This window comes from Pristiophorus japonicus, chromosome 22, assembly GCF_044704955.1.
Source record: "Pristiophorus japonicus isolate sPriJap1 chromosome 22, sPriJap1.hap1, whole genome shotgun sequence".
In the NCBI taxonomy this organism is placed as follows: domain Eukaryota; kingdom Metazoa; phylum Chordata; class Chondrichthyes; family Pristiophoridae; genus Pristiophorus; species Pristiophorus japonicus.
In genome coordinates this window covers 62,944,320-62,971,271 of record NC_091998.1, presented here as the reverse complement: position 1 = coordinate 62,971,271, position 26,952 = coordinate 62,944,320, and the positions used below count along the sequence as shown (strand labels likewise).

Genomic DNA, 26,952 nt, shown 5'->3' with positions numbered 1-26,952 from the left:
AGTGCCCCCCCCCCCCCATTAATATGGGGGCACATGATTTACGGTTTTACCCTAAAATAGTTGTAGAGCTGTTGAGTTGGGAGTGTCTTAGCCAGTCACATGATGTTCACAAGACTCAATAAAACCCCAGCCAGTTGGGTTCGGGGGATCCACGATAGGGCAGGTGGTTGTGAGCCTGGTGGATGAACTGGTAATGTGTAGTGTGATTGTTAAACCTTTGTTAATAAACCAACTAGTTCTTAATAGAAATGTGTTGCTATGAATTCTTAAGCAAAGGACCCATGGAGCAAATACATTGGAGAAATATTTGCTGAAATCGATTGTAGCCTCACTGATCAGTAACTCTGGCTTTCTGAATGTTGGAGCTTCATGTCGTGTTAATGGGATGAATTAAATGAAAAACAATCCCTTTATAGGAACACAGAAATTGCTGGACAAAAACAGATCAAGGTCCATTTAGTTCTCCTTCGACCATCCTGGTAATCATATGTCAGAACGATAATGGAGTTGTTGACTAAACAGCAATGAATAGCCCCAGGAGTGAGGTGAAGACTCCAGTGGTGGCTAGCTTTAGCAACGGGTGACACATACTGAGCTACATTAAAATTCCCTCAAGTTCATGTGTGCAGAAAGAGCTGGAGAATTTGTCAATTGATTAGCCCAACCTTAAGTATATAAAAACAAAAATCAGCCATCCTTCATGGATCCTTAAACCTAAGGATTCCTGACTGAAGACCAGCCAGAGATTATATAGAGGAGTTTGAACAAGTATTGGAGAGAGGAGAGTTTCAGCAGATCTGTGGCTGGAATATTTCAGCTTGTGCCTTGGTTACGTAGGTATCTGCACCTCCCCCGAAATAGGAGGTGTGCGGGGTTGCTGACCCATCCACCTCCATGGCACGAACCTGGTATTGCAGTACTTCCAGGAACGGTGCAGTGGCTCTAGGCCTTTTGGCTAAGAGCATTAGCGCAGGGTGATCCTTGATGTGTGCAAGGTGACCTCTGGCGTTTGTGATCTGACAAAGAATTGGAAAGATTGGCTACGAAAAATAAAAAAAAAAAAATCTGCACCTCCCCCACACACACTACACGCAGAACCTCCCCCCACCCTGCATACATGACTGGTTTGCATGTGCACCACGCACACACTCACGTGTGTCCTCCACATACATATGCGCGCGCATGAACACACACACACACACACACACACACGTTCTCCTCACACACACATGCGTCCCCTACATACGCGTGTGCACGAACATGCACACACACACACACACACACACACACACACACACACGTTCTCTTCACACACACACGCCCTCCTCACACACACACACACAGTGTCCTCCACATACATATGCACGAACACACACGCGCATGTACACACATACACACACACAAGCGCACACACCCACACACACACGGCGCGCATACACACATGCACACACACGCACAATACATGTCCACCCCACAGACAGACAGATGATAGTGTGTACTTGGAAGCCCACAGCCCCGCGAGCCCTTCTCTCTATAAAGCTGTGCTTCTGTCCTCTGACTATTGGGACACTCACGATTATTGAACCCCTTCGCAGGGCAAGAGTACAACTTCCTGAAGATGGAACCAGAAGAGGTGGACTCGCTGGGGGAAATGTACGACTTTGACAGCATCATGCACTACGCCAGGAACACCTTCTCCAGGTTAGAGCCAAGCATCTGTGATGAGGGGGGGGGCCTTTGCCTAACTCACATTATTCGGGTTTTCTGCTGGCGAATGTAGCCGTGCTCAGCAAGGTAAGGGATGGTGTTCACACGCACCCCATGGGGGCTTCAGTGACCTTCCCCGGCCTGTGCTGAGAGGGCCTCTATTGCAGACCTTAGCCGCTGCCTGGAGCGGGGTCCCAAGCTGGGGGTGTGGGGGGGGGTGGGGAGGTGGGTGGAGGGGGAGAGGGGGCGCGGAGAGGATGCAACAAACAGCCTACAGCTGCTCCAAACCATCCTATGCTCAAAAAAGAATGCAAATCGAGCAACATAACTAAAACAGCGCAAGGGGCATGTTGTGCTCGGACCCCCCCCCAAACCCCCCCCCCCAAACCGCTAAATAATTGAAGTGAAGCAACTTTCAGTGAAGTGGGGGAGAATGCCGGGGGAAGGAACACGCTGATGCTGCTGGTTTCACTGCCTCTGGGCTCAGGTGGGTGGAGAAAGAGCTCTCCACAGGCGTCGTGCTCCTGCTCACTAATCCAGCAACCTCTGTCGTAAAGTGCGTGTCAGGATTCAGCTCCCCTGTGATGCTCCCCATGGTCAAATAGGCTGCCAGAACACCAGCGAGGGTCGGAGAATTCACAATTCCTCTCATGATTTGTACATCAGCAAGTATAATCGAGGAAAACTACTGACCCGATGAAAAATAATTGGACCGTTTGATTGGATTACAGACCATTACTTCCTCCCCTCCCCCCCTTCTTCCCTTCCCCCTCCCCCCTTCCCATCTCCCTCCCGTTCCACCCTCCCCCACCCTCTTCCTCCCCTTGCCTCCCCCCTTCTTCCCTTCCCCCTCGTCCTTCCTCCTTCCTCGCCTACACTCCCTTTCCACCATCCTGCCCTCCCCCTTCCTCCACATCTCTACCCCTCCCTAACCCCTCCCCTCCTCATTCCTCTCCCCTCCCTCTTACTGGGGAGGGGAGGGAAAGGACTTTCCAAATAAACTGAAGGTTGGCATCGTGCTTATTGTCGGGCCTATATCAGTCATTCAAACTCATGATCGTGTCCACAATCTGAACGGAAGTGTTTAATTCTAACGCGCAATTTCTGTTAATACTGTTCCGTTTGTCTGATGTATCAGCTTGGCTCAGTTGGTACCATTCTTACCTCTTCAGATCGTGGGTTCAAGGCCTACTTGAGGAGTTGAGCACCTAATCCAGGCTGACACTATAGTGCAGTACTGAGGGAGCTTTGCACTGTCGGAGGGGCAGTACTGAGGGAGCGCTGCACTGTCGGAGGGGCAGTACTGAGGGAGCTTTGCACTGTCGGAGGGGCAGTACTGAGGGAGCTTTGCACTGTCGGAGGGGCAGTACTGAGGGAGCTTTGACTGTCGGAGGGGCAGTACTGAGGGAGCTTTGACTGTCGGAGGGGCAGTACTGAGGGAGCGCTGCACTGTCGGAGGGGCAGTACTGAGGGAGCGCTGCACTGTCGGAGGGGCAGTACTGAGGGAGCGCTGCACTGTCGGAGGGGCAGCACTAAGGGAGCGCTGCACTGTCGGAGGGGCAGTACTGAGGGAGTGCTGCACTGTCGGAGGGGCAGTACTGAGGGAGCTTTGCACTGTCGGAGGGGCAGTACTGAGGGAGTGATGCACTGTCGGAGGGGCAGTACTGAAGGAGCTTTGCACTGTCGGAGGGGCAGTACTGAGGGAGTGCTGCACTGTCGGAGGGGCAGTACTGAGGGAGCTTTGCACTGTCGGAGGGGCAGTACTGAGGGAGTGCTGCACTGTCAGAGGGGCAGTACTGAGGGAGTGCCGCACTGTCGGAGGGGCGGTACTGAGGGAGTGCCGCACTGTCAGAGGGGCAGTACTGACGGAGTGTGCATTGTCTGAGGCTCTGGCATTTGCAGAAAAAAATTAAACTGAGGCTCTATCTGCCCTCTCGGGTGGATGTGAAAGATCCCATGCCACGATTCAAAGCATACCAAATGAATTCTCCTGGTGGCCTGGCCAACGTTTAGCTGGCCATTCATCTCACTGCTGTTTGTGGGATCTTGCTGTGTGTTAATGGTACTGAATGTGCCGACAATGACTGCAGTTCGTTGGTACTTTACTAGTTCTGAAATGCTCTGGGACAGTTTGAGGATGTGTAAGGTGCTATATAAATGCAAGTTCTCGCTTTCTTTAATGCTCCCTCACAGAGTCAGTCTCAAGGCTCTATCAGGTATCCATGTTTGAAAGTAGCCTGTGGCAGGAAGCCAGCATACAATTAATTCCCTTCCCTCCGAGGTCCTTATGTGGTTATTTATTGTGCCACAAGAATGTCTCGTTTTATAGTATCCTGCCTCTAGGCTGGTTGGATAGATAATCACGATGCGTGAGGTTTAATAGATTCCTTGAGACACTCTATTCATGGATTCCTCGTCAAACTAACCATGAAGTGGCAGGATGTTCCTGTGGGAATCGGGAGGCAACTGAGTACCATTGAAATATACAGCACCGCGGAACAGCGGGGGGCTTAACCTCACCCGCACCTGGGGAGGATCTCATCGATTGTGACGGTGAAATGCCAGCCGTTTAGCAAAAGTAATTTCCAGCTCAAGATTCACGGGATGTTGTCCCAGAATGGGGGGGGGGGGGGTGATGATGTCCTAGTGTTGCGGGGGGGGGGGGGGTGATGATGTCCTAGTGTTGCGGGGGGGGGGGGGGTGTGATGTCCTAGTGTTGGGGGGAGGGGGGTGATGTCCTAATGTTGCGGGGGGGGGGGGGGTGTGATGTCCTAGTGTTGGGGGGAGGGGGGTGATGTCCTAATGTTGCGGGGGGGGGGGGGTGTGATGTCCTAGTGTTGGGGGGAGGGGGTTAATACCCCAGTGTCAGGGGGGTTAATACCCCAGTGTTGGGGGGTTAATACCCCAGTGTCAGGGGGGTTAATACCCCAGTGTTGGGGGGGGGGGTTAATACCCCAGTGTTGGGGGGTTAATACCCCAGTGTCAGGGGGGGTTAATACCCCAGTGTCAGGCGGGTTAATACCCCAGTGTTGGGGGGGTTAATACCCCAGTGTTGGGGGGGGGTTAATACCCCAGTGTTGGGGAACCCCAGTGTCAGGGGGGTTAATACCCCAGTGTTGGGGGGGTTAATATCCCAGTGTTGGGGGGGCTGAGGTCCCAGTGTTGGGGGGGGGTGGGGGGGTTGAGGTCCCAGTGTTGGGGGGGGGGGGGTTGAGGTCCCAGTGTTGGGGGGGGGGGGGTTGAGGTCCCAGTGTTGGGGGGGGGGGGGTTGAGGTCCCAGTGTTGGGGGGGGGGCGGTTGAGGTCCCAGTGTCAGGGGGGTTAATACCCCAGTGTTGGGGGGGTTAATATCCCAGTGTTGGGGGGGCTGAGGTCCCAGTGTTGGGGGGGGGGTGGGGGGGTTGAGGTCCCAGTGTTGGGGGGGGGGGGGTTGAGGTCCCAGTGTTGGGGGGGGGGCGGTTGAGGTCCCAGTGTCGGGGGGGTTAATACCCCAGTGTTGGGGGGGGTTAATATCCCAGTGTTGGGGGGGTTAATACCCCAGTGTTGGGGGGGTTGAGGTCCCAGTGTTGGGGGGGGTTAATATCCCAGTGTTGGGGGGGGTTGAGGTCCCAGTGTTGGGGGGGGGGGGGTTGAGGTCCCAGTGTTGGGGGGTTGGGGTCCCAGTGTTGGGGGGGGGGGGGGTTGAGGTCCCAGTGTTGGGGGGTTGGGGTCCCAGTGTTAGGGGGGGGGGTTGAGGTCCCAGTGTTGGGGGGTTGAGGTCCCAGTGTTGGGGGGGGGGGGTTGAGGTCCCAGTGTTGGGGGGTTGGGGTCCCAGTGTTGGGGGGGGGGGGGTTGAGGTCCCAGTGTTGGGGGGTTGAGGGACCCTCGTTTTCGACCTGCTGCTTTATAAACCTTGAAGTACACTGCGATGTTTTTGTCATTTTGTCCCCTGAACCTTTATAAAACGTTTATCAGCAGGGACAATCAGTGACCGCCGTGTACATCTCTGTGCAATCGCAGCTATGCAAACCAGGTCAAGTGACCCCCGGGGCCTTTTACTGGAACGCAGTGCCACTTTAAAGGGGATGATAGGTGCAGAGAACTGGCACTTGCCTACATTAATGTCACTTCACTGTTAGTCTTGATGACGTTTTAATTTTGTTTTAAATTTTCCTTCTGACAATGACCCTTTGAACCTTGGGATGGGTTCCTGGTGTCTCCATTTAACACAGTCATGAGGTCTATTCAGTAAATTGAGTCGGATGCTGTCTTTCCGCGGACAATGGTCGCTGTCTGGTGATTAGTGGCGTGCGTTCGACAGGAGGACTGCGATTCAGGCAAACACGTGTGGGACAAGTGATTGGGAGAATGACGAGAGGCAGATACCTGCGGCTCTGACAGCGGTGTGAAGGGGAAAGCTTTGGGGCAATCTGGCTCGCAGCAACTCGGAGAACCGTCTCTTGGCAATTTTATTTCTCTGTTTAATTCACGCGAGGATGTCAAGTGCAGCACTTAGATGATGAAATGTAAGGTCGAGATTGAGTGCCCTTCTCCCTTCGTGTGAATGGTGACTCCACCAACGCAGGTGGGCACCGCACCCTCTTGTCCTGTGGGGTACCAGGATGGGTGACCCGCCGTGACCCAGCACAATCTGGCTGAGCGCCTCCGATGCGATCAACAGAACGTGGAAGCAGAGCCCAGGAGGGCTGGAGCCAGTTGTCACATCCCGACTGCTGAGGACAGTTGCCAGCACACACATAGAAAGACTTGCATTTATATAGCGCCTTTCACGACCACCGGATGCCTCAACGCGCTTTACAGCCAATGAAGTTCTTTTTAGAGTGTAGGCACTATTGTAATGTGGGAAATGCAACAGCCAATTTGCGCACAGCAAGCTCCCACAAACAGCAATGTGATAATGATGGGTACTGAGGGAATGATCAGCCATGATCTTATTGAATGGCGGTGCAGGTTCGAAGGGCCGAATGGCCTACTCCTGCACCTATTTTCTATGATTCTATGTATGACCCAGATAATCTGTTTTTTTTAGTGATGCTGATTGAGGGATAAATATTGGCCAAGACACCGGGGATAACTGCCCCTGCTCTTCTTTGAAGTAGTGCCTTGGGATCTTTTACGTCCACCTGAGAGAGCAGACGGGGCCTCGGTTTAACGTCCCATCTCCATATTAGACAGTGCAGCGTTCCCTCAGTGCTGCACTGGAATGTCGGGCCAGACTTTTGTAATGCAAGTTCTTTCCTTCTTTAAATGGCGTTGAGGTACTGATGAGCCATGATGTGATAGAATGGCGAGATGGCCTCCTCCTGTTCCTGCGTTCCCACAGTCTCACTGAAGCTCAGCCGCGTCGTACATTAATGCTGCCGTGACCGTGCCAAGTTGCTCCCTTGCCTCATGGATCATTCCAAATGGTGCGCTGTCTTGTTCCTATTGATCCCATCCCACAGGGAGTGGACCTGGCTCCATTAACGTTACATAAAGTCGGAGCACCTCCGGTCAGTCTGTAAGTGTGACCCTGAGCTTCTGGTGGCCTGTCACTTTAATTCCCCGCTCCACTCCCACTCTGACCTCTCCGTCCTCGGCCTCCTGCACTGTTCCAACGAAGCTCAACGCAAGCTCGAGGAACAGCACCTCATCTTTCCTTTCGGCATTTTACAGCCTTCTGGACTCAACATCGAGTTCATCAATCTCAGATCGTAACCCCTGCCAATCTTTGTCTCCCTTCCCCCACCCCCTGCTCCCCTCGGAGCCTGTTTCTTTCTTTGCTTTTTTTTCCTCTCCTTGTCTCTAAGGGCAGTTGGCCACAATCCCACCCTATCTCGACTAATGCTTTTCTAACTCCTGGCATTACCATTTGAATAGGGCCCCATCATCCTTTTTGTCTCTCTAATCTCTCCTGTCTTCCACCCTGTCACAGACCTTCCCTTTTGTTCTTTCTTCCCCTCCCCCTTTCAATGCTCGTTAACAATCTGTTCTTTCCGAACGCGCTCCAGTTCTGATGAAGGGTCATCGACCCGAAACGTTAACTCTGCTTCCTCTCCACAGATGCTGCCCGACCCGCTGAGATTTCCAGCATTTTCTGTTTTATTCCAGATTCCAGCATTTGGCAGTATTTTGCTTTTTGTGCTAAAGTAGTAAATACGTTGACTATGACTTGGAGTCCAGCCTCTGTATGTGCGCAGAGGCAGGCGTCGTTCTCACCCTCAAAGCCTCCCTGATAAAGTGCAACATCCCCACTGATACCTGGGAGTCCCTGGCCAAAGACCAGTCCGCCCTAAGTGGAGGAAGTGCATCCGGGAGGGCGCTGAGCACCTCGAGTCTCGTCGCCGAGAGCGTGCAGAAAGCCAGCGGAAGGAGCGTGCGGCAAACCAGTCCCACCCACCCCTTCCCAGAACGACCTGTCTGTCCCACCTGTGACACGGACTGTGGTTCCCGTATTGGACTGTTCAGCCACCTAAGGGCTCATTTTTAGAGTGGAAGCAAGTCTTCCTCGGTTCCAAGGGACTGCCTATGATGTTGAGGGCTGATTCCTGTCCTAGCACGGACCTCAGCCTAGGTTACCAGGCACCATGGGCGAGAAGCTGTGCGCTGCCGTTGTGTCTTCAGCCCGAGGTGTGGGTCAGTTTGTCACGCTGCGATTTGAAGAATAAACGTCGTTTCCCTGGAACTGCAAGGAGATCTGCGCTGTTGCCAGAGCCCTGACACGTGTCAATTTGCCACTAACAGCACTTCGTACATCTGGCTGATGTTCAATCAGGATGCTTAACAAGCCTCTTTCATTTCTTATATATTCTAGCTAAGTCACGAACAAGCCCTACTTTATTATAGCAGTTAATGTTCTTTCCCTCGCAGTGCTTTAACTAACCAGACGTATTTTTATTTTACAGAGTCACGCTCAATCCATTGTGTCTCTGCTCTGTTTGAATGCCACCCCTGTTTAACCTTTGATCTCATTGTGTCCGAATTGACAGATTCATGGGATTAGTTTGAATTGCGCTGCGTGTTAGATTGGTTCAATCTGTTGGTATGACACTGCCTGTCCTGCTAGATTATCCCCCATCACACAGAGCTGGAACTCTGGAATATGTCAGATCCTATTTCAGTCCGGGCAGATGTCCGACGTGGAGGATCCGTAGACTGCACATCTCAGTTCTGGTACCAGGCTGGACACAGACCCCCACGCAAAGGCCTTAGCATAACACGATGCCGTCGGCCAGCTCCCAGGGCCGCCGGCCTCCTCTCACCTTCCAGTCAAGTGCGAGCCATCCCTGCGCCTTCTCACACTCCCAGCCGTACAGCACGCATGCTCTGCTCATAGCACGGAGGCCAGCCAGGCACTGGGGTTCATTTCGAGAGGAATAGAATTGAAAAGCAGGGAAGTTATGTTAAACTTGTACCGAAACTTGGTTAGAACACAAGAACATAAGATCTAGGAGCAGGAGTAGGCCATACGGCCCCTCAAGCCTGCCCCGCCATTCAATAAGATCATGCAGCGGAAAGAGCGTGCGGCAAACCAGTCCCACCCACCCCTTCCCTCAACGGCTATCTGTCTCACCTGTGACAGAGTCTGAGGCTCCCGTATTGGACTGTTCAGCCACCAAAGAATTCACTTCAGGAGTGGAAGCAAGTCTTCCTCGATCCCGAGGGACTGCCTATAAATGATGATGATAAAGCATTCAATCAGCATCGAAGCACTGACCACACTTGATCAGCTCCGCTGGGCGGGCCACATTGTCCGCATGCCAGACACGAGACTCCCAAAGCAAGCGCTCTACTCGGAACTCCTTCATGGCAAATGAACCAAAGGTGGGCAGAGGAAACGCCACAAGGACACCCTCAAAGCCTCCCTGATAAAGTGCAACATCCCCACCGACACCTGGGAGTCCCTGGACAAAGACCGCCCTAAGTGGAGGAAATGCATCCGGGAGGGCGCTGAGCACCTCGAGTCTCGTCGCCGAGAGCGTGCAGAAAGCCAGCGGAAAGAGCGTGCGGCAAACCTGTCCCACCCTCCCTTTCCCTCAACGACTGTCTGTCCCACCCGTGACAGGGACTGTGGTAGTCGTATTGGACTGTTCAGCCACCTAAGGACTCCTTTTAAGAGTGGAAGCAAGTCTTCCTCGATTCCGAGGGACTGCCTATGATGATGATCATGGCTGATCTGATCTTGGCCTCAACTCCACTTTCCTGCCTGTTCCCCATTATCCTTGACAGTAGTTCAAAAATCTGTCTATCTCCGCCTTGAATATATTCAATGACTCAGCCTCCACAGATTCACGACCCTCTGAAGAAAAAATTCCTCCTCATCTCCGTTTTAAATGGGCGACCCCTTATTCTGAAACTATGCCCCCGAGTTCTAGACCACACTTGGAGTATTGTGTACAGTTCTGGTCGCCATATTACGAAAAAGGATCTAAAGGCACTGGAGAAGGTACACCAAGATTTACAAGGATGACACCAGTACTGAGAGGTTATAACTACAGGCAACTCTCGATTATCCGGGTCCCTCGGGGATTGGGCTATGCCGGGTAAACGATTTCTCCGTTGGAGCGAGTTGATATTATAAAGTTAAAACTTCAATGAATAAATACTGTGCAATCAGCTACGAACAGTAACAAGGCCGTTAAGTAGGGACATTACCAGCATGCATGCAGGTGGCCTCGAGGAGGAGATTGTCTAGCTCCGGGGTTACGGAGCACATTGCCTTCCCAGGCCAGGACTCCGAACGCCCTGGCCCGATACCTTCCCGGACCGAAAGGACTCCGACGTCAGCGGCGGCCGCGAGAGACAGCGGCTGCAGCAGCGCGCGCACACGGAATTTTAAATGCCGTTACAACGGTTTTCTGTTGCAGCCGTGTGCGGATAATCGAGAGTTGCCTGTATCTGGAAAGATTGAACAGAGAAGGCTGAGGGGGTGACCTAATAGAGGCTTTTAAAATCAGCAAAAGGGTTTGATAGGTTGGAGATAGAGGAGATGTTTCCATTTGTGGGGGAGATCAAAACTAAGTGGCCATAGGTATAAGGCAGTCACTAATAAATCCAATCGGGAATTCAGGAGCAACGTCTTTAGCCAGAGAGTGGTGAGAATGTGGAACTCGCTGTATAACACTGTGGTGAGGGAACGCTGGGTACAAGGCTGTCACTGGAGGTGGGAGCAGTTTCAGATAATCAACTCGCTGTCTCACAAAGGATGGCATTGGTTCAGCATCAAACTGATTCGTCCATTTTAAATAAGCGGAATAATGGCCCTGTTAAAATGACACAGAAAGGAATTTTGCACCAGCCAGTGAACCACCAGAGAAAGTTCACCCGAAAGTCAGTTGGTGCAAGTGTGATGTTTTCAGTCGTGTTCTGGTCCCAACACCGGTGACCATGCTGCAGAGCAACTATCGCTGCGTGGGGGGACTACGCAGCTCCCCGATTGAGCTGTCAACCAGACAGCTGGACCGTGGGGACGGTTCGGGTTACAAACACAGCAAATAAAACGCTCAATGGAATGCCTCCACCTGCCAAGTTTTCTGCTGCTGCCTGTTGCAAATGTATGCAGGGGCCGAAAAGAAAACAGAACTTGCATTAATGTAGCGCCTTTCACGACCAAAGCACTTTACAGCCAGTGCGGTCAGTGCTGTGACGTAGGAGACGTGACGGCCAATTTGCGCACGTGATTCCAGCGGGATACTCCGCACCGCGCTGACCCGCCACAACGCCCCTCCGCTTCATTTAAAGGGGAGGGCCCCTGCGCACTCCGCAGGCCCTTTGGTGGTCACCGGGCCACCGGGGACGCGATCGACCGGGCCGGCGGCCCATGCCCAAAACTGAGCGCTGGGCTGCACGATGGCGGCCCAGTCAACGCGAGGGTGGACGCAAGAGTCGGCCGACAAATAAAAATGGCGGCTCGGGGCTCTAAAGGCCGCCCCTTTAAGGGGCGCGACGGCAGCGCCTGTCCGCCAGCTTCGCGGCCCGCGGGGCGATTTCCCCCGCGGGGCGGTGAGGGGCCGGCGTGGGGCGCCAATCGCGGGACTGCGCTAACGGGACAACGCCCCACAAACCTCTGGGGCAATTTCCCCAGGGACGCTTCCCCCGCAACCCCCCGGGTGAAATCGCCATTGCCTTCTGTTAGCGCCCCAACCCGGAGGGGACCATTTCGGCCCCATTCACTGAGCTCAGACCAGGGATTGAACCTCGGTCTGTGTGACTCAGTACCACATCACTGAGGAGGTTTCAGAACATGAACAGAGCGTTCCCTTGTGAAATTACAAATACAACTTTCGCATCAGTGACTGACAATTGCCTTGATAGCAGCCAGAATGTTTATATTCCACAACTTTTCAATTTGTGGTTTTAACTGTACACCACTTTTGATCTGCTAAACGATCTTTAGTTAGCGGAATGCGCAGATGTAGACTGGAACAGAATGTTTCAAAGAACTTGTTTCCCCCTTCGTGCCCCCTCTGACAATCGAACTGCTACAAAGAATTCTCATTAACTTTCAAGGCAGCATTGGAAATGTACACTCTCAAATCGAGCTGTCCCACTTACTTCCCAGCTCAGGCCAAGAAGAAGCACAAAATAAATCACTAACTGTGTATATCCCCTCCTCTCCCCCAACTCCCATCCCTCATTCTCCCTCCCTCCAACTTCCATCCCTCAGTCTCTCTCCTCAGCTCCCATCCCTCAGTCTCTCCCCCAGCTTCCATCGCTCAGTCTCTCCTCCATCCCTCAGTCCCTTCCCGACCCCCAGCTACCATTCCTCAATCTCTTCCCCCTCACCCTCAGCTCCCATCGCTCATTCTCCCCCCACCCCCAGCTCCCATCCCTCAGTCGCTCCCCCCCTCCCCCACCCCAGCTCCCATCGCTCAGTCTCTGTCCCCAGCTCCCATTCCTGTCTCTTCCCCCATCGCTCAGTCTCTCCCCCAGCTCTCATCGCTCAGTCTCTCTCCCCCCCCCCCCTCAGCTCCCATCCCTCAGTTTTTCCTCCAGTTCCCATCCCTCATTCTCCCTCCCTCCAACTTCCATCCCTCAGTCTCTCTCCTCAGCTCCCATCCCTCAGTCTCTCCCCCAGCTACCATTCCTCAGTCTCTTCCCCCTCACCCTCAGCTCCCATCCCTCACTCTCTCCCCCATCGCTCATTCTCCCCCCCCCCCCCCAGCTCCCATCCCTCAGTCGCTCCCCACCCCAGCTCCCATCGCTCAGTCTCTGTCCCCAGCTCCCATTCCTGTCTCTTCCCCCATCGCTCAGTCTCTCCCCCAGCTCTCATCGCTCAGTCTCTCTTCCCCCCCCCCCCCCCCAGCTCCCATCCCTCAGTTTTTCCTCCAGTTCCCATCCCTCATTCTCCCTCCCTCCAACTTCCATCCCTCAGTCTCTCTCCTCAGCTCCCATCCCTCAGTCTCTCCCCCAGCTACCATTCCTCAGTCTCTTCCCCCTCACCCTCAGCTCCCATCCCTCACTCTCTTCCCTCCACCCCCAGCTCCCATCCCTCAGTCGCTCCCCCCCTCCCCCACCCCAGCTCCCATCGCTCAGTCTCTGTCCCCAGCTCCCATTCCTGTCTCTTCCCCCATCGCTCAGTCTCTCCCCCAGCTCCCATCGCTCAGTCTCTCTTCCCCCCCCCCCAGCTCCCATCCCTCAGTTTTTCCTCCAGTTCCCATCCCTCATTCTCCCTCCCTCCAACTTCCATCCCTCAGTCTCTCTCCTCAGCTCCCATCCCTCAGTCTCTCCCCCAGCTACCATTCCTCAGTCTCTTCCCCCTCACCCTCAGCTCCCATCCCTCACTCTCTCCCCCATCGCTCATTCTCCCCCCCCCCCCAGCTCCCATCCCTCAGTCGCTCCCCCCCTCCCCCACCCCAGCTCCCATCGCTCAGTCTCTGTCCCCAGCTCCCATTCCTGTCTCTTCCCCTATCGCTCAGTCTCTCCCCCAGCTCTCATCGCTCAGTCTCTCTCCCCCCCCCACCAGCTCCCATCCCTCAGTTTTTCCTCCAGTTCCCATCCCTCATTCTCCCTCCCTCCAACTTCCATCCCTCAGTCTCTCTCCTCAGCTCCCATCCCTCAGTCTCTCCCCCAGCTACCATTCCTCAGTCTCTTCCCCCTCACCCTCAGCTCCCATCCCTCACTCTCTTCCCCCACCCCCCAGCTCCCATCCCTCAGTCGCTCCCCCCCTCCCCCACCCCAGCTCCCATCGCTCAGTCTCTGTCCCCAGCTCCCATTCCTGTCTCTTCCCCCATCGCTCAGTCTCTTCCCCCAGCTCTCATCGCTCAGTCTCTCTCCCCCCCGCCCCCCCCCCAGCTCCCATCCCTCAGTTTCTCCTCCAGCTCCCATCCCTCACTCTCTCTCCCCCAGCTCCCATCCCCCAGTCTCCCTCCAACTCCCTTTTAGATTTTTAACTATCTGATCACCGGCGGGTGGTCTGACTAAACCAGCCTGGCTGGGCGGAGGAAGCCCATCTCATTCTGCCTCCTTGTGTTGCATGAACCGAAAGCTGAGTTCCACGTGGGTGCTTGTGCCGACTGACAGATGTTTTTCCATTTAGGGGGATTTTCCTCGACACTATCCTTCCTCGATACGACGAGAGTGGGGTGCGGCCCCCGATAGGACAGCGGACACGGCTCAGCAAGGGAGACATCAGCCAGGCCCGCAAGCTGTATAGATGTCCGGGTAAGGTGGGCCAGGGGCGGTTGGAAGGAGGAACGGTCTATCGCAGGAACATCGCAGAAGCAGAGCATAAAAGTTCTTTAAAAGTGGGAGTAGATAATTGTTTGTGAAAGAGGAATGTTAAAAGAAAGACTTGCATTTATATAGCGCCTTTCACGACCACCGGACGTCTCAAAACACTTTACAGCCAATGGCGTACCTTTGAAGTGTAGTCGCTGTTGTAATGTGGGAAACGCGGCAGCCAATTTGCGCACAGCAAGCTCCCAAAAACAGCAATGTGATAATGACCAGATAACCGTTTTTTGTTATGTTGATTGAGGGATTAATACTGGCCCCAGGACACCGGGGATAACTCCCCTGCTCTTCTTCAAAATAGTGCCATGGGATCTTTTATGTCCACCTGAGAGGGCAGACGGGGCCTCGGTTTAACGTCTCATCCGAAAGACGGCAGCTCCGACAGTGCGGCGCTCCCTCAGCACTGCACTGGGAGTGTCAGCCTAAATTTTTTGTGCTCAAGTCCCTGGAGTGGGACTTGAACCCACAACCTTCTGACTCTGAGGCGAGAGAGAGAGCGCTACCCACCGAGCGTCGGACCATCCTCTGATTGTATCTCTATCCGTGGGACCTCGACACCTTTGCCTAGATCACCAACAGTGGCTGCAAGCTACGATGATGCGATGTACGCAAAACCCGGCAGAAGTGTCTGAGAGCTGTATTAAATGCAAGCGCTGATTATAATCGCTCCACCATTGGTGGCTGTGCCTTCTGTTGCCTGGGCCCCAAGTTCTGGAACTCCCTGCCTAACCCTCTCCACCTCTCTCTCCTCCTTCAAGACGCTCCTTAAAACCGACCTCTTTGACCTGTGCTAATTGCTATTGATGCGGTGTCAAATCTTTATCGCATAGTGCTCCTGTGAAGCGCCTTGAGTCGATTCACTACGTTAAAGGCGCTATATAAATGCAATTGTTGTTGTTGTTGTTCCTTACTTTATACAGATCCCTGCGGTATAATCAGAGCCGCCCCAGAGGAAGCTAAGTGCCTGATGATTTGAACGGGTTGGGTTCGGAGGCTGGGTGACCAGGGTTGCTGACGAGTGCCGAGCACAGTGGGAAGGTTTTCCTGCGGCCTGCATTACCTTTGGCACTCGTGGCAGGCAGCTCACTGCTGAGTGTCAGTAATCTGAGCCCTGCTCACTCCCGCTACAGCACTCGCTTAACCCTTGATTGCCGCAGTGAATCACAAATTAACCAGCAGTCTGCAAAGAATGTTCGCAGGTCACTGCTGAAACGTTGAAGGAGCTTAAAACTGAGCCAGCTTGATATCTTCATTCTCTTCACCTTGTTTTAAACACCTTCTTTTTGCTAAGTGCCACTTCTCTCTCGACCCCGCTACTGTCCCACATCCAGTTCTGGATGAGCAGAAATAATTTTCTCCAATTGAATATCGGGAGGACCGAAGCCATTGTTTTCAGTCCCCGCCACAAACTCCATTCCCTAACCACTGACTCCATCCCTCCCCCCAACTCCTGTCTGAGGTTGAACCAGATTGTTTGCAACCTAGGCGTCATATTTGACTCTGAAATGAGCTTCTGGCCACACATCCGCGGCATAACTAAGACCGCCTATTTCCACCCCCGTAACATCGCCCGTCTCTGCCCCTGCCTCAGCTCATCTGCTGCTGAAGCCCTCATCCATGTCTTTGTTACCTCTAGACTTGACTACTCCAACGCACTCCTGGCCGGCCTCCCATATTCTACCCTACGTAAACTTGAGCTCATCCAAAACTCGGCAGCCCGTGTCCTAACTCGCACCAAGTCCCGCTGACCTACATTGACTCCCGGTTAAGCAACGCCTCGATTTCAAAATTCTCATCCTTGTTTACAAATCCCTCCAAGGCCTCGCCCCCTCCCTATCTCTGTAATCTCCTTCTCCTGACTGCAATCCTCTGTTTATAATTCTGCCCTCTTGAGCATCCCTGATTATAATTCCTCCACCATCGCTGGCCGTGCCTTCTGTTGCCTGGGCCCCAAGCTCTGGAACTCCCTCCCTAAACCCCTCCTCCTCCCTACCTCTCTTTCCTCCTTTAAACCTACCTCTTTGACAAAGCTTTTGGTTCATCTGCCGTAATTTCTGCGTCTTAAAACACTGCTGTGAAGTGCCTTGGAATGTTTCACTAGGTTAAAGGCACTGTATAAATACAAGTTGCGGTTGTTGTTGAAGATGCTGACTGTTGCCGGCTATAGTTGGAGAGGTGCAGTCTTTGCCTCAAGTGCTTCGTTCAAAGGATTTGCTCTTCGTGTGTCAGTCTGCGAATGTTGGCAAAATGTACCGACCGAAAGGCCATCGCAAGTTAACCCCAATTCTAACCTCATCCGGTCCAGCGCTCCCCAGCACGGAACACTGGATAGCAATCAGCTGCCAGCACCACAGACGGTTAGTCAGCTCTCGAACCCAGGATTGCTGCCAGCAAGTGTGCCATGCTTACCACCATCCTGGTTGATACTAGCATCACCGGTCATTGAAAGCAAACCTGCAGGTGCAGCAAGCAGTTAGGAAGGCAAATGGTATGTTGGCCTTCACTGCAAGAGGATTTGAGTACAGGAGCAAGGATGTCTCACTCCAGTTATACAGGGCCTTGGTGAGACCACACCTGGAGTATTGTGTGCAGTTTTGGTCTCCTTACCTAAGAAAGGATATACTTGCCATAGAGAGAGTGCAGCGAAGGTTCACCAGACTGATTCCTGGGACGGCAGGACTGTCGTATGAGGAGAGATTGGGTCGACTGGGCCTGTATTCACTGGAGTTTAGAAGAATGAGAGGAGATCTCATTGAAACGTATAAAATTCTGACGGGGTTGGACAGACTGGATGCGGGGAGGATGTTTCCCCGGGGCTGGGAAGTCTAGAACAAGGGGTCACAGTCTCAGGATACGGGGTAGGAAATTTAGGACCGAGATGAGGAGAAATGTTTTCACTCGAGGGTGGTGAACCTGTGGAATTCTCTACCACAGAAGGCTGTGGAGGCCAAGTCACTGAATATATTTAAGAGGGAGATAGATAGATTTCTCGAAACAAAAGGCATCAAGGGGTATGGGGAAAAAGCGGGAAAATAGTGTTGAGCTAGAGGATCAGCCATGATCGTATTGAATGGTGGTGCAGGCTCGAAGGGCTGACTGGCCTACTACTGCTCCTATTTTCTATCATAGGCAGCCCTTCGAAACGAGGATGACTTGCTTCCACGCCGAAAAGGGATGAGTTCACAGGTGTTTCAATGAAGGACCCAATATTCCAGGTCCCGAACTACATCCTGAAGGGTGGAAGGTGCCTGTGCGTGGATGTTTTTAACGTGGGGTGGCCGTTGCATACCAGCCACCACACGGGCTTGACAGAGCGAGGTCCTGGTCCAGTGGCAAGGGTTACCCAAGACGACTGGAGACCTGCTCTTCTGATACCAGCTAACTCTGCACAGGCTGCTAATTGAAGCTGGAGCCCAGTGCCTCAGTACTGCACTGGCTGGTGCCCGCGGGGAGCTAGATCGTCACTTCGAAACAAAGAGCTGAGGGGCAAAGGGGGTTTCCGTCCCTGCTGACAGCACAGCCCCTCCGTCCCCTCGACCATTACAGAACTGTGAGCTCAACCTCTCCGCACTGCAGTGTCGGTAAGGCAACTCCCGGTGACACACGGCACCCCTTTTATCAGAGCCTTGTTGCACAAGATCCCGTTTCCAGATGTTGCGTGATGCAAAGCAGCTGGGGTCTGACATCTCTGATGAAACTTGATGCTCATAGGGTTAGATGGAGTTATGCTCGCTGAGAATGTTTAGTCTTTTGACACACTCCCTCTTTCAACCTTAAAACTCTGCACCTCTTTAATTTAAAGAGTGTCTTCAAGGCTCATTGTCGATACATTTCCTCTTCCACCTATCCAGATGGGCCATGCTCAGGGGCGGATTAACTATAGGGCTGCTGTCCCAGGCCAACCAAATAAATGTAGGAAAAAAAATATATGACTTCCCAAATAGGCTGAATAGAATCGACAATAAAAGAGGAAAAACAAGCTTTATTTCACATGTTATTGAGAGAAATTTGCATATATGTACAGGAATCTAGTATTGCAATGTTACCAGAACCAGAATATATACCTACTTTGATACAGAATATGTGCTTTCATTGTTGAATATACTGGCCTATGTTTTCATGCTCAGAATCAGAATCATATACGTAATGTAATGAACATGAACAAACAGCACTATCGGCCCATGGGATCAGTTTGCCCCAGGCCCATCCCGCCCACAATCCGGCCCACATACATTGACGCATCCGCGTTAGACTGTTTAAGCTCTCGCTGCATTCACCAGTAGAACCTGTGTCTCGGCCTCGCTTTGCTCTCTTGTCTCAGGATGAAACGGTAGTGCCTTCAAGTTCCGTGGCAGGATCTGAGCTCATACCATAGGCTCACGCTTCAGTGACGTACTGAGGGAGTGCTGCGTTGTCAGAGGTGCTGTCTTTAGGATGAGACGTTAAACTGAGGATCCTGCTTGTGTGAGGCCTGTTTAAATGAATGTTAAAAGTCCCATAAAGAAAGAAAAAAGAAAGACTTGCATTTATATAACGCCTTTCACGACCACCGGACGTCTCAAAGTGCTTTACAGTCAATGAAGTACTTTTGGAGTGTAGTCGCTGTTGTAATGGAGGAAAAGCAGCAGCCAATTTGCGCACAGCAAGCTCCCACAAACAGCAATGTGATAATGATCCAGATAATCTGTTTTAGTGACGTTGATTGAGGGATAAGTATTGGCCAGGACACCGGGGATAACTCCCCTGCTCTTCTTCGAAATCGAGCCATGGGATCTTTTACGTCCATCTGAAAGACGGCACTTCTGACAGTGCAGCGCTCCCCCAGCACTGCACTGGGAGTGTCAGCCTAGATTTATGCGCTCCAGTCCCTGGAGTGGGACTTGAACCCACGACCTTCTAACTCAGAGGCGAGAGTGCTGCCCACTCCACAGTAGTATTTGAAGAAGGTTGTTTATCCGATCTACTGAACAACCTTCCTAGCTCAACTATAACCACGAAAGACAGGTTAGCTGGGCGTTTGTCTCATCACTGTCTGTGGGTTATTCCTAGCACCAAATTGCTGCTGTGTTTGCCAACAATAACAGAAATCACTGCGGTGTAAAAATAGATTATTAAGTGAAGCGCTATGAGATACTTTGCTGTGATAAGGCACTATCTAAATGTGCGTCCTGTTATTTATAATATGAGGATATGGAAAGCCATGTACTGTTAGGGAGTGCAGTATATGAGCTGGGTTAAGATGGCTTCTAGTCAAGTAGCTAAAGGAGGAATAAAGGGGGGCAGAGTTGAGCCGTGGCAGTCTGTGGTATGTAAGGGCAGGTATACAAGAGAACCTTCTCGATCAGTGTGTTTCCAGCCCAATGAGGAAGGAAGCAGTGTTGGATCTAGTTCTGGGAATGAAGTGGGGCAAGTAGAGCATGTTTCAGTGGGGGAGCATTTGGGGAACAGTGATCATAATATCATCAGATTTAGAATAGTTATGGAAAGGGACAAGGTACAATCAAGCATAAAAATACTTAACTGGAAAAGGGCTAACTTCAGTGAGTGGTAAAGGGATCTGGCCCAGGTGGATTGGAATCCAAAATTGGTCGGGAAAACAATCATTGAACAATGGGAGGCCTTCAAAGAGATGGTTCAGGTACAGAGTAGACACATTGAAGGGCAAAGGAAGGGTATCCGAAGCTAGAACTCTCTGGATGACTAAAGATATAGAGGTTAAAATGAGACAGATGAGACAATTGTAAGGTTCATTATTCAGTCGAGAACCAGGCTGAATACAGAAACTTCACTGAAGATCTGAATAAGAGCAAAGAGAGTGTATGAGAATAGGTTAGCGGGTAACATAAAATGGAACGCATAAGCCTTTTATAAACACATAAATAGTCAAAGGAAGTGTGGGGCCTACTAGGGACCAAAAAGGAGATGATCTTATGGAGGCAGAGGACTTGACTGAGGTACTAAATGTCTACTTTGCTCTGTCTTCACTAGAGAAGGGGATACTGCCAGTAAAGATGTAGCAGTAAAGGCGGAGGCAGTTGCGATATTGAATAGGATACAACTAGATAAACAGGATGTACTCAAAAGGTTTTGTTAAAGGCAAATCGTGTTTGAATAACTTGATTGAGTTTTTTTGATGAAGTAACGGAGAGGGTTGATGAGGGCAGTGTGGTTGATGTTGTATATGTGGACTTTAAAAAGGTGTTTGACAAAGTACCACATAATAGACTTGTAGCAAAATTAAAACCCATGCGATTAAAGGGACAGCGGCAACATGGATACAAAATTGGCTAAGGGACAGAAAGCAGAGAGTAGCAGTGAACGGTTGTTTTTCAGACTGGAGAGAAGTATACAGTGGTGTTCCAGGGAACGGTAATAGGACCACTGCTGTTTCTGATATATATTATGACCCGGACTTGGGTATACAGGGCGTAATTTTAAAGTTTGCTGATGATACGAAACTCAGAAATGTATAAACAATGAGAAGGATGGTAACAGACTTCAGGAGGACATAGCCAGGCTGGTGAAATGGGCAGGCACGTGGCAGATGCAATTTAACGCAGAGAAATGTGAAGTGATACATTTTTGTAGGAAGAATGAGGAGAGGCAATATGAACTAAATGGTACAATTTTAAAAGGGGTGCAGGAACAGAGAGGCCTGGGGGTGTATGCACACAAACTTTGAAGGTGGCAGAAGATGTTGAGAAGGCTGTTTTAAAAAAAAAAAAAGTGTATGGGATCCTGGGCTTTACTAATAAAGGCACAGAGTATAGAAGCAAGGAAGTTATGCTAAACTTTTATAAAATGCTGGTTAGGCCTCAGCTGGATTATTGTGTTCAGTTCTGGGCACCGCATTTTAGGCAGGATCTCAAGGCCTTAGAGAGGGTGCAGAAGAGATTTGCTAGAATGGTACCAGGGATGAGGGATTCCAGTTATGTGGAGAGACTGGAGAAGCTGGGGTTGTTCTCATTAGAGCAGGGAAGGTTAAGAGGAGATTTAATCATCAATGGTTTTGATGGAGTAAGGAAGGAGAATCAGTTTCCAGTGGCAGATGTGTCTGTAACCAGAGGACACAGATTTAAGGCGATTGGCAAAAGAACCAGAGGCGACACGAGGAAACATTTTTACGCAGCGAGTTGTTGTGATCGGGAACGCGCTGCCTGAAAGGGCGGTGGGAGCAGATTCAATAGTAACTTTCAAAAGGGGAATTGGATAAATACTTGAAGGGAAAAAAATACAGGGCTGTGGGGAAAGAGAGGGGGGAGTGGGACTAATTGGATCGCTCTAACAAAAAGCCGGCACAGGCACGATGGGCTGAATGGCCTCCTTCTGTGCTCTATTGGTCTATGATTCTAGGTGAGGTAGTTGTTATGTATGTAACCCTTGGCAACCTGTATCACACCATCACCAGAGGGCCTACCTGTTGGAATCCCAAGGGACCCCAGCATCCCTTGGGAGCACTGTATATAAGCAGGCCACCCACGTTGTACATGCACTCTGGAGTTTAATTAAAGGAGCCAAGGTCACACTTAATCATTGCATACAGTACTCAGTTTCATCCTTTATAATGAGCGTAACAGTAGTGAGGTAGCAGAGTGGTATCTTCAGACTCTGGGCAGCAGCTGGGAGGTTGCAACTAGCAGAATAGATAAGGGCGAACCAGTGGATGTGGTGTATTTGGATTTTCAGAAGGCATTCGATAAAGTGCCACACAAGAGGTTATTGAGCAAAATTAGGGCTTATGGGATTGAGGTGATATACTAGCATGGATTGAGGATTGGTTCATGGACATAAAACAGAAAGTAGGAATTAACGGGTCATTTTCGGGTTGGCAGGCTAACTAGTGGGGTGCCGTAAGGATCAGTGCTGGGATCCCAGTTATATTCACAATCTATATCAATGATTTGGATGAGGAGATCAAATGTAATATATCCAAGTTTGCTGATGATACAAAGCTCGGTGGGAATGTAAGTTGTGAGGAGGATGCAAAGACTTCAAGGGGATATAGACAGGCTAAGTGAGTGGGCAAGAACATGGCAAATGGAATATAATGTGGAGAAATGTGACGTTATCCACTTTGGTAGGAAAAATAGAAAAGCAGAGTATTTTTTAAATGGTGAGAGATTGGGAAATGTTGGTGTTCAGAGGGACCTGGGGGTCCTTGTACACCAATCACTGAAAGTTAACCTGCAGGTACAGCAAGTGATTAGGAAATCAAATGGTATGTTGGCCTTTATTACAAGAGAAACATCGAAAATAGATGCAGGAGCAGGCCATTCGGCCCTTCTAGCCTGCACCGCCATTCAATGAGTTCATGGCTGAACATGCAACTTCAGTACCCCATTCCTGCTTTCTCGCCATACCCCTTGATCCCCCTAGTAGTAAGGACTACATCTAACTCCTTTTTGAATATATTTAGTGAATTGGCCTCAACAACTTCCTGTGGTAGAGAATTCCACAGGTTCACCACTCTCTGGGTGAAGAAGTTTCTCCTCATCTCGGTCCTAAATGGCTTACCCCTTATCCTTAGACTGTGACCCCTGGTTCTGGACTTCCCCAACATTAGGAACATTCTTCCTGCATCTAACCTGTCTAAACCCATCAGTATAAGATTAAAGACGCCTTATTGCAATTATATAGGCCTTGGTGAGACCACACCTGGAGTAGTGTGTACAGTTTTAGTCTCCTTACCTAAGGAAGGATATACTTGCCATAGAGGGAGTGCAACAAAGGTTCACCAGACTGATTCCTGGGATGGGGGTATTGTCCTATGAGGAGAGATTGAGCAGACTAGGCCGATATTCTCTTGAGTTTAGAAGAATGAGAGGTAATCTCATTGAAACTAATAAAATTCTGACAGAGTTTGACAGGGTAGATGCAGGGAGGATGTTTCCCCTGGGCTGGGGAGTCTAGAACCAGGGGTCACAGTCTCAGAATAAAAGGTCGACCATTTTTGACTGAGATAAGGAGAAATTTCTTCACTCAGTGGGTGATGAATCTTTGGAATCCTGCTACCTCAGAGGGCTGTGGAGGCTCAGTCTTTGAGTATATTCGCGGCAGTTGGCAAGACGTGGGAGCAGCGTCGGAGCGGCCTATAAAAGGCCCAGCGGGAGCTCGAGGGTCAGCGGCAGTTGGCGAGAGGTGGGAGCAGCGTCGGAGCGGCCTATAAAAGGCCCAGCGGGAGCTCGAGGGTCAGCGGCAGTTGGCGAGAGGTGGGAGCAGCGTCGGAGCGGCCTATAAAAGGCCCAGCGGGAGCTCGAGAGTCAGCGGCAGTTGGTGAGAGGTGGGAGCAGCGTCGGAGCGGCCTATAAAAGGCCCAGCGGGAGCTCGAGGGTCAGCGGCAGTTGGCGAGAGGTGGGAGCAGCGTCGGAGCGGCCTATAAAAGGCCCAGCGGTGCAGCTACAGTGGGAGAGAAAACAAAAAAGAAGTAGAAAGGAATCAAAAGGTGACGTCACAGCCAATGGGGTAAGTGATTGGCTGGTGATTGGTGAGTAGCTTTTCTTTTTATTTTTATATCAGTAAATAAACTGTAACATTGTTATTACCAATTTAAGGGTATCTAAGGGTTAAGGCATGGCAGGAGAGATCGGTCACGTGATATGCTCCTCCTGTGCCATGTGGGAACTCAGGGACGCTTCCGGTGTCCCTTGCGACTACGTGTGCGGGAAGTGTATCCGCCTCCATCTCCTGACGTACCGCGTTGCGGAATTGGAGCTGAGAGTGGATTCACTCTGGAGCATCCACGATGCTGAGAATGACATAAGTGGCACGTGTAGTGAGTTGGTCTTACCGCATGAGAAGGATCCACAGCCAGCTAGGGAATGGAAGACCAGCAGGAAGAGTAGTACAAAGAAGGTAGTGCAGAGGTCCCCTGTGGTCATCCCCCTGTAAAACAGATACACTGTTTTGAGTGCTGTTGAGGGAGATGACTCATTAGGGGAGAGCAACAGCAGCCAAGTTCATGGCACCGTGGCTGGCTCTGTTGTACAGGAGGGCATAAAAAAGAATGGGAGAGCGATAGTGATAGGGGATTCAATCATAAGGGGAATAGATAGGCGTTTCTGCGGCCGCAATCAAGACTCCAGGATGGTATGTTGCCTCCCTGGTGCAAGGGTCAAGGATGTCTCCGAGCGAGTGCAGGACATTCTGAAAAGGGAGGGAGAACAGCCAGTTGTCGTGGTGCACATTGGTACCAACGACATAGGTAAAAAAAGGGATGAGGTCCTATGAGACGAATTTAAGGAGCTAGGAGTTAAATTAAAAAGTAGGACATCAAAAGTAGTAATCTCGGGATTGCTACCAGTGCCACGTGCTAGTCAGAGTAGGAATCGCAGGATAGCACAGATGAATACGTGGCTTGAGCAGTGGTGCAGCAGGGAGGGATTCAAATTCCTGGGGCATTGGAACAGGTTCTGGGGGAGGTAGGACCAGTACAAACCGGACGGTCTGCATCTGGGCAGGACCGGAACCAATGTCCTAGGGGGAGTGTTTGCTAGTGCTGTTGGTGAGGAGTTAAACTAATATGGCAGGGGGATGGGAACCAATACAGGGAGACAGAGGGAAACAAAAAGGAGACAAAAACAAAAGACAGAAAAGAGATGAGTAAAAGTGGAGGGCAGAGAAACCAAAGGCAAGAAACAAAAAGGACCACTGAATATAAAAAGGCTGCAGGAGGGGTAAAAACTAAAAATCATGGTTTAAAAATGAGGATGAAAACACTCTACCTAAATGCACGCAGCATTAGAAATAAAGTAAATGAGTTGACGGCACAAATCATTACAAATGGGTATGATTTAGTGGCCATTACAGAGACATGGTTGCAAGGTGGCCAGGACTGGGAATTAAACGTACAGGGGAATCTGACGATTCGGAAAGATAGGCAGGAAGGGAAGGGAGGTGGGGTAGCTCTGTTAATAAGGGATGATATCAGGGCAGTTGTGAGGGATGATATTCGCTCCAATGAACAAAATGTTGAATCATTGTGGGTGGAGATTAGAGATAGTAAGGGGAAAAAGTCACTGGTCGGCATAGTTTATAGGCCCCCAAATAATAACTTCACGGTGGGGCGGGCAATAATCAAGGGAATAATGGAGGCATGTGAAAAAGAAACGGCAGTAATTATGGGGGATTTTAACCTACATATCGATTGGTCAAATCAAATCGCAGGGGGTAGCCTGGAGGAGGAATTCATAGAATGCATACGGGATTGTTTCTTAGAACAGTATGTAACAGAGCCTACAAGGGAGCAAGCCATTTTGGATCTGGTCCTGTGTAACGAGACAGGAAAAATAAACGATCTCCTCGTAAAAGATCCTCTCGGAATGAGTGATCACAATATGGTTGAATTTGTAATACAGATTGAGGATGAGGAAGTTGTGTCAGAAACGAGAATACTATGCTTAAACAATGGGGACTACAGTGGGATGAGGGCAGAGTTGGCTAAAGTAGACTGGAAACAAGGACTAAACGGTGGCACAATTGAGGAACAGTGGAGGACTTTTAAGGAGCTCTTTCATAATGCGCAACAAAAATATATTCCAGTGAAAAAGAAGGGCGGCAAGAGAAGAGATAACCAGCCGTGGATAACCAAGGAAATAAAGGAAAGTATCAAATCAAAGACCAATGCGTATAAGGTGGCCAAGGTTAGTGGGAAACTAGAGGATTGGGAAGATTTTAAGCAACAGCAAAGAATGACTAAGAAAGCAATAAAGAAAGGGAAGATAGATTACGAAGGTAAACTTGCGCAAAACATAAAAACAGATAGTAAAAGCTTTTACAGATATATAAAATGGAAAAGAGTGACTAAAGTAAATGTTGGTCCCTTAGAAGATGAAAAGGGGGATTTAATAATGGGAAATGTGGAAATGGCTGAGACCTTAAACAATTATTTTGCTTCCGTCTTCACAGTGGAAGACACAAAAACCATGCCAAAAATTGCTGGTCATAGGAATGTGGGAAGGGAGGACCTTGAGATGATCACTATCACTAGGGAGGTAGTGCTGGACAGACTAATGGGATTGAAGGTAGACAAGTCTCCTGGTCCTGATGAAATGCATCCCAGGGTATTAAAAGAGATGGCGGAAGTTATAGCAGATGCATTTGTTATAATCTACCAAAATTCTCTGGACTCTGGGGAGGTACCAGCGGATTGGAGAGCAGTTAATGTAACGCCTCTGTTTAAAAAAGGGGGCAGGCAAAAGGCAGGTAACTATAGGCCGGTTAGTTTAACATCTGTAGTGGGGAAAATGCTTGAAACTATCATTAAGGAAGAAATAGCGGGACATCTGGATAGGAATAGTGCAATCAAGCAGACGCAGCATGGATTCATGAAAGGGAAATCATGTTTAACTAACTTACTGGAATTCTTTGAGGATATAACGAGCATGGTGGATAGAGGTGTACCGATGGATGTGGTGTATTTAGATTTCCAAAAGGCATTCGATAAGGTGCCACACAAAAGGTTACTGCAGAAGATAAAGGTACGTGGAGTCAGAGGAAATGTATTAGCATGGATAGAGAATTGGCTGGCGAACAG

At 50.6% G+C, this 26,952-nt stretch overlaps 1 protein-coding gene across 2 annotated transcripts in view; it reads left to right on the top strand.

The window, feature by feature from the left end:
* LOC139235100 (bone morphogenetic protein 1-like) overlaps positions 1 to 26,952 on the top strand; it is a 248,390-nt gene that overhangs the window by 136,436 nt on the left and 85,002 nt on the right. For both annotated transcript variants that reach the window (XM_070866262.1, XM_070866261.1), the window contains 2 exons: positions 1,596 to 1,701; positions 14,224 to 14,348. In XM_070866262.1, the coding sequence (XP_070722363.1) occupies positions 1,596 to 1,701; positions 14,224 to 14,348 (231 nt within the window). The remainder of the gene's footprint in view (positions 1 to 1,595; positions 1,702 to 14,223; positions 14,349 to 26,952) is intronic.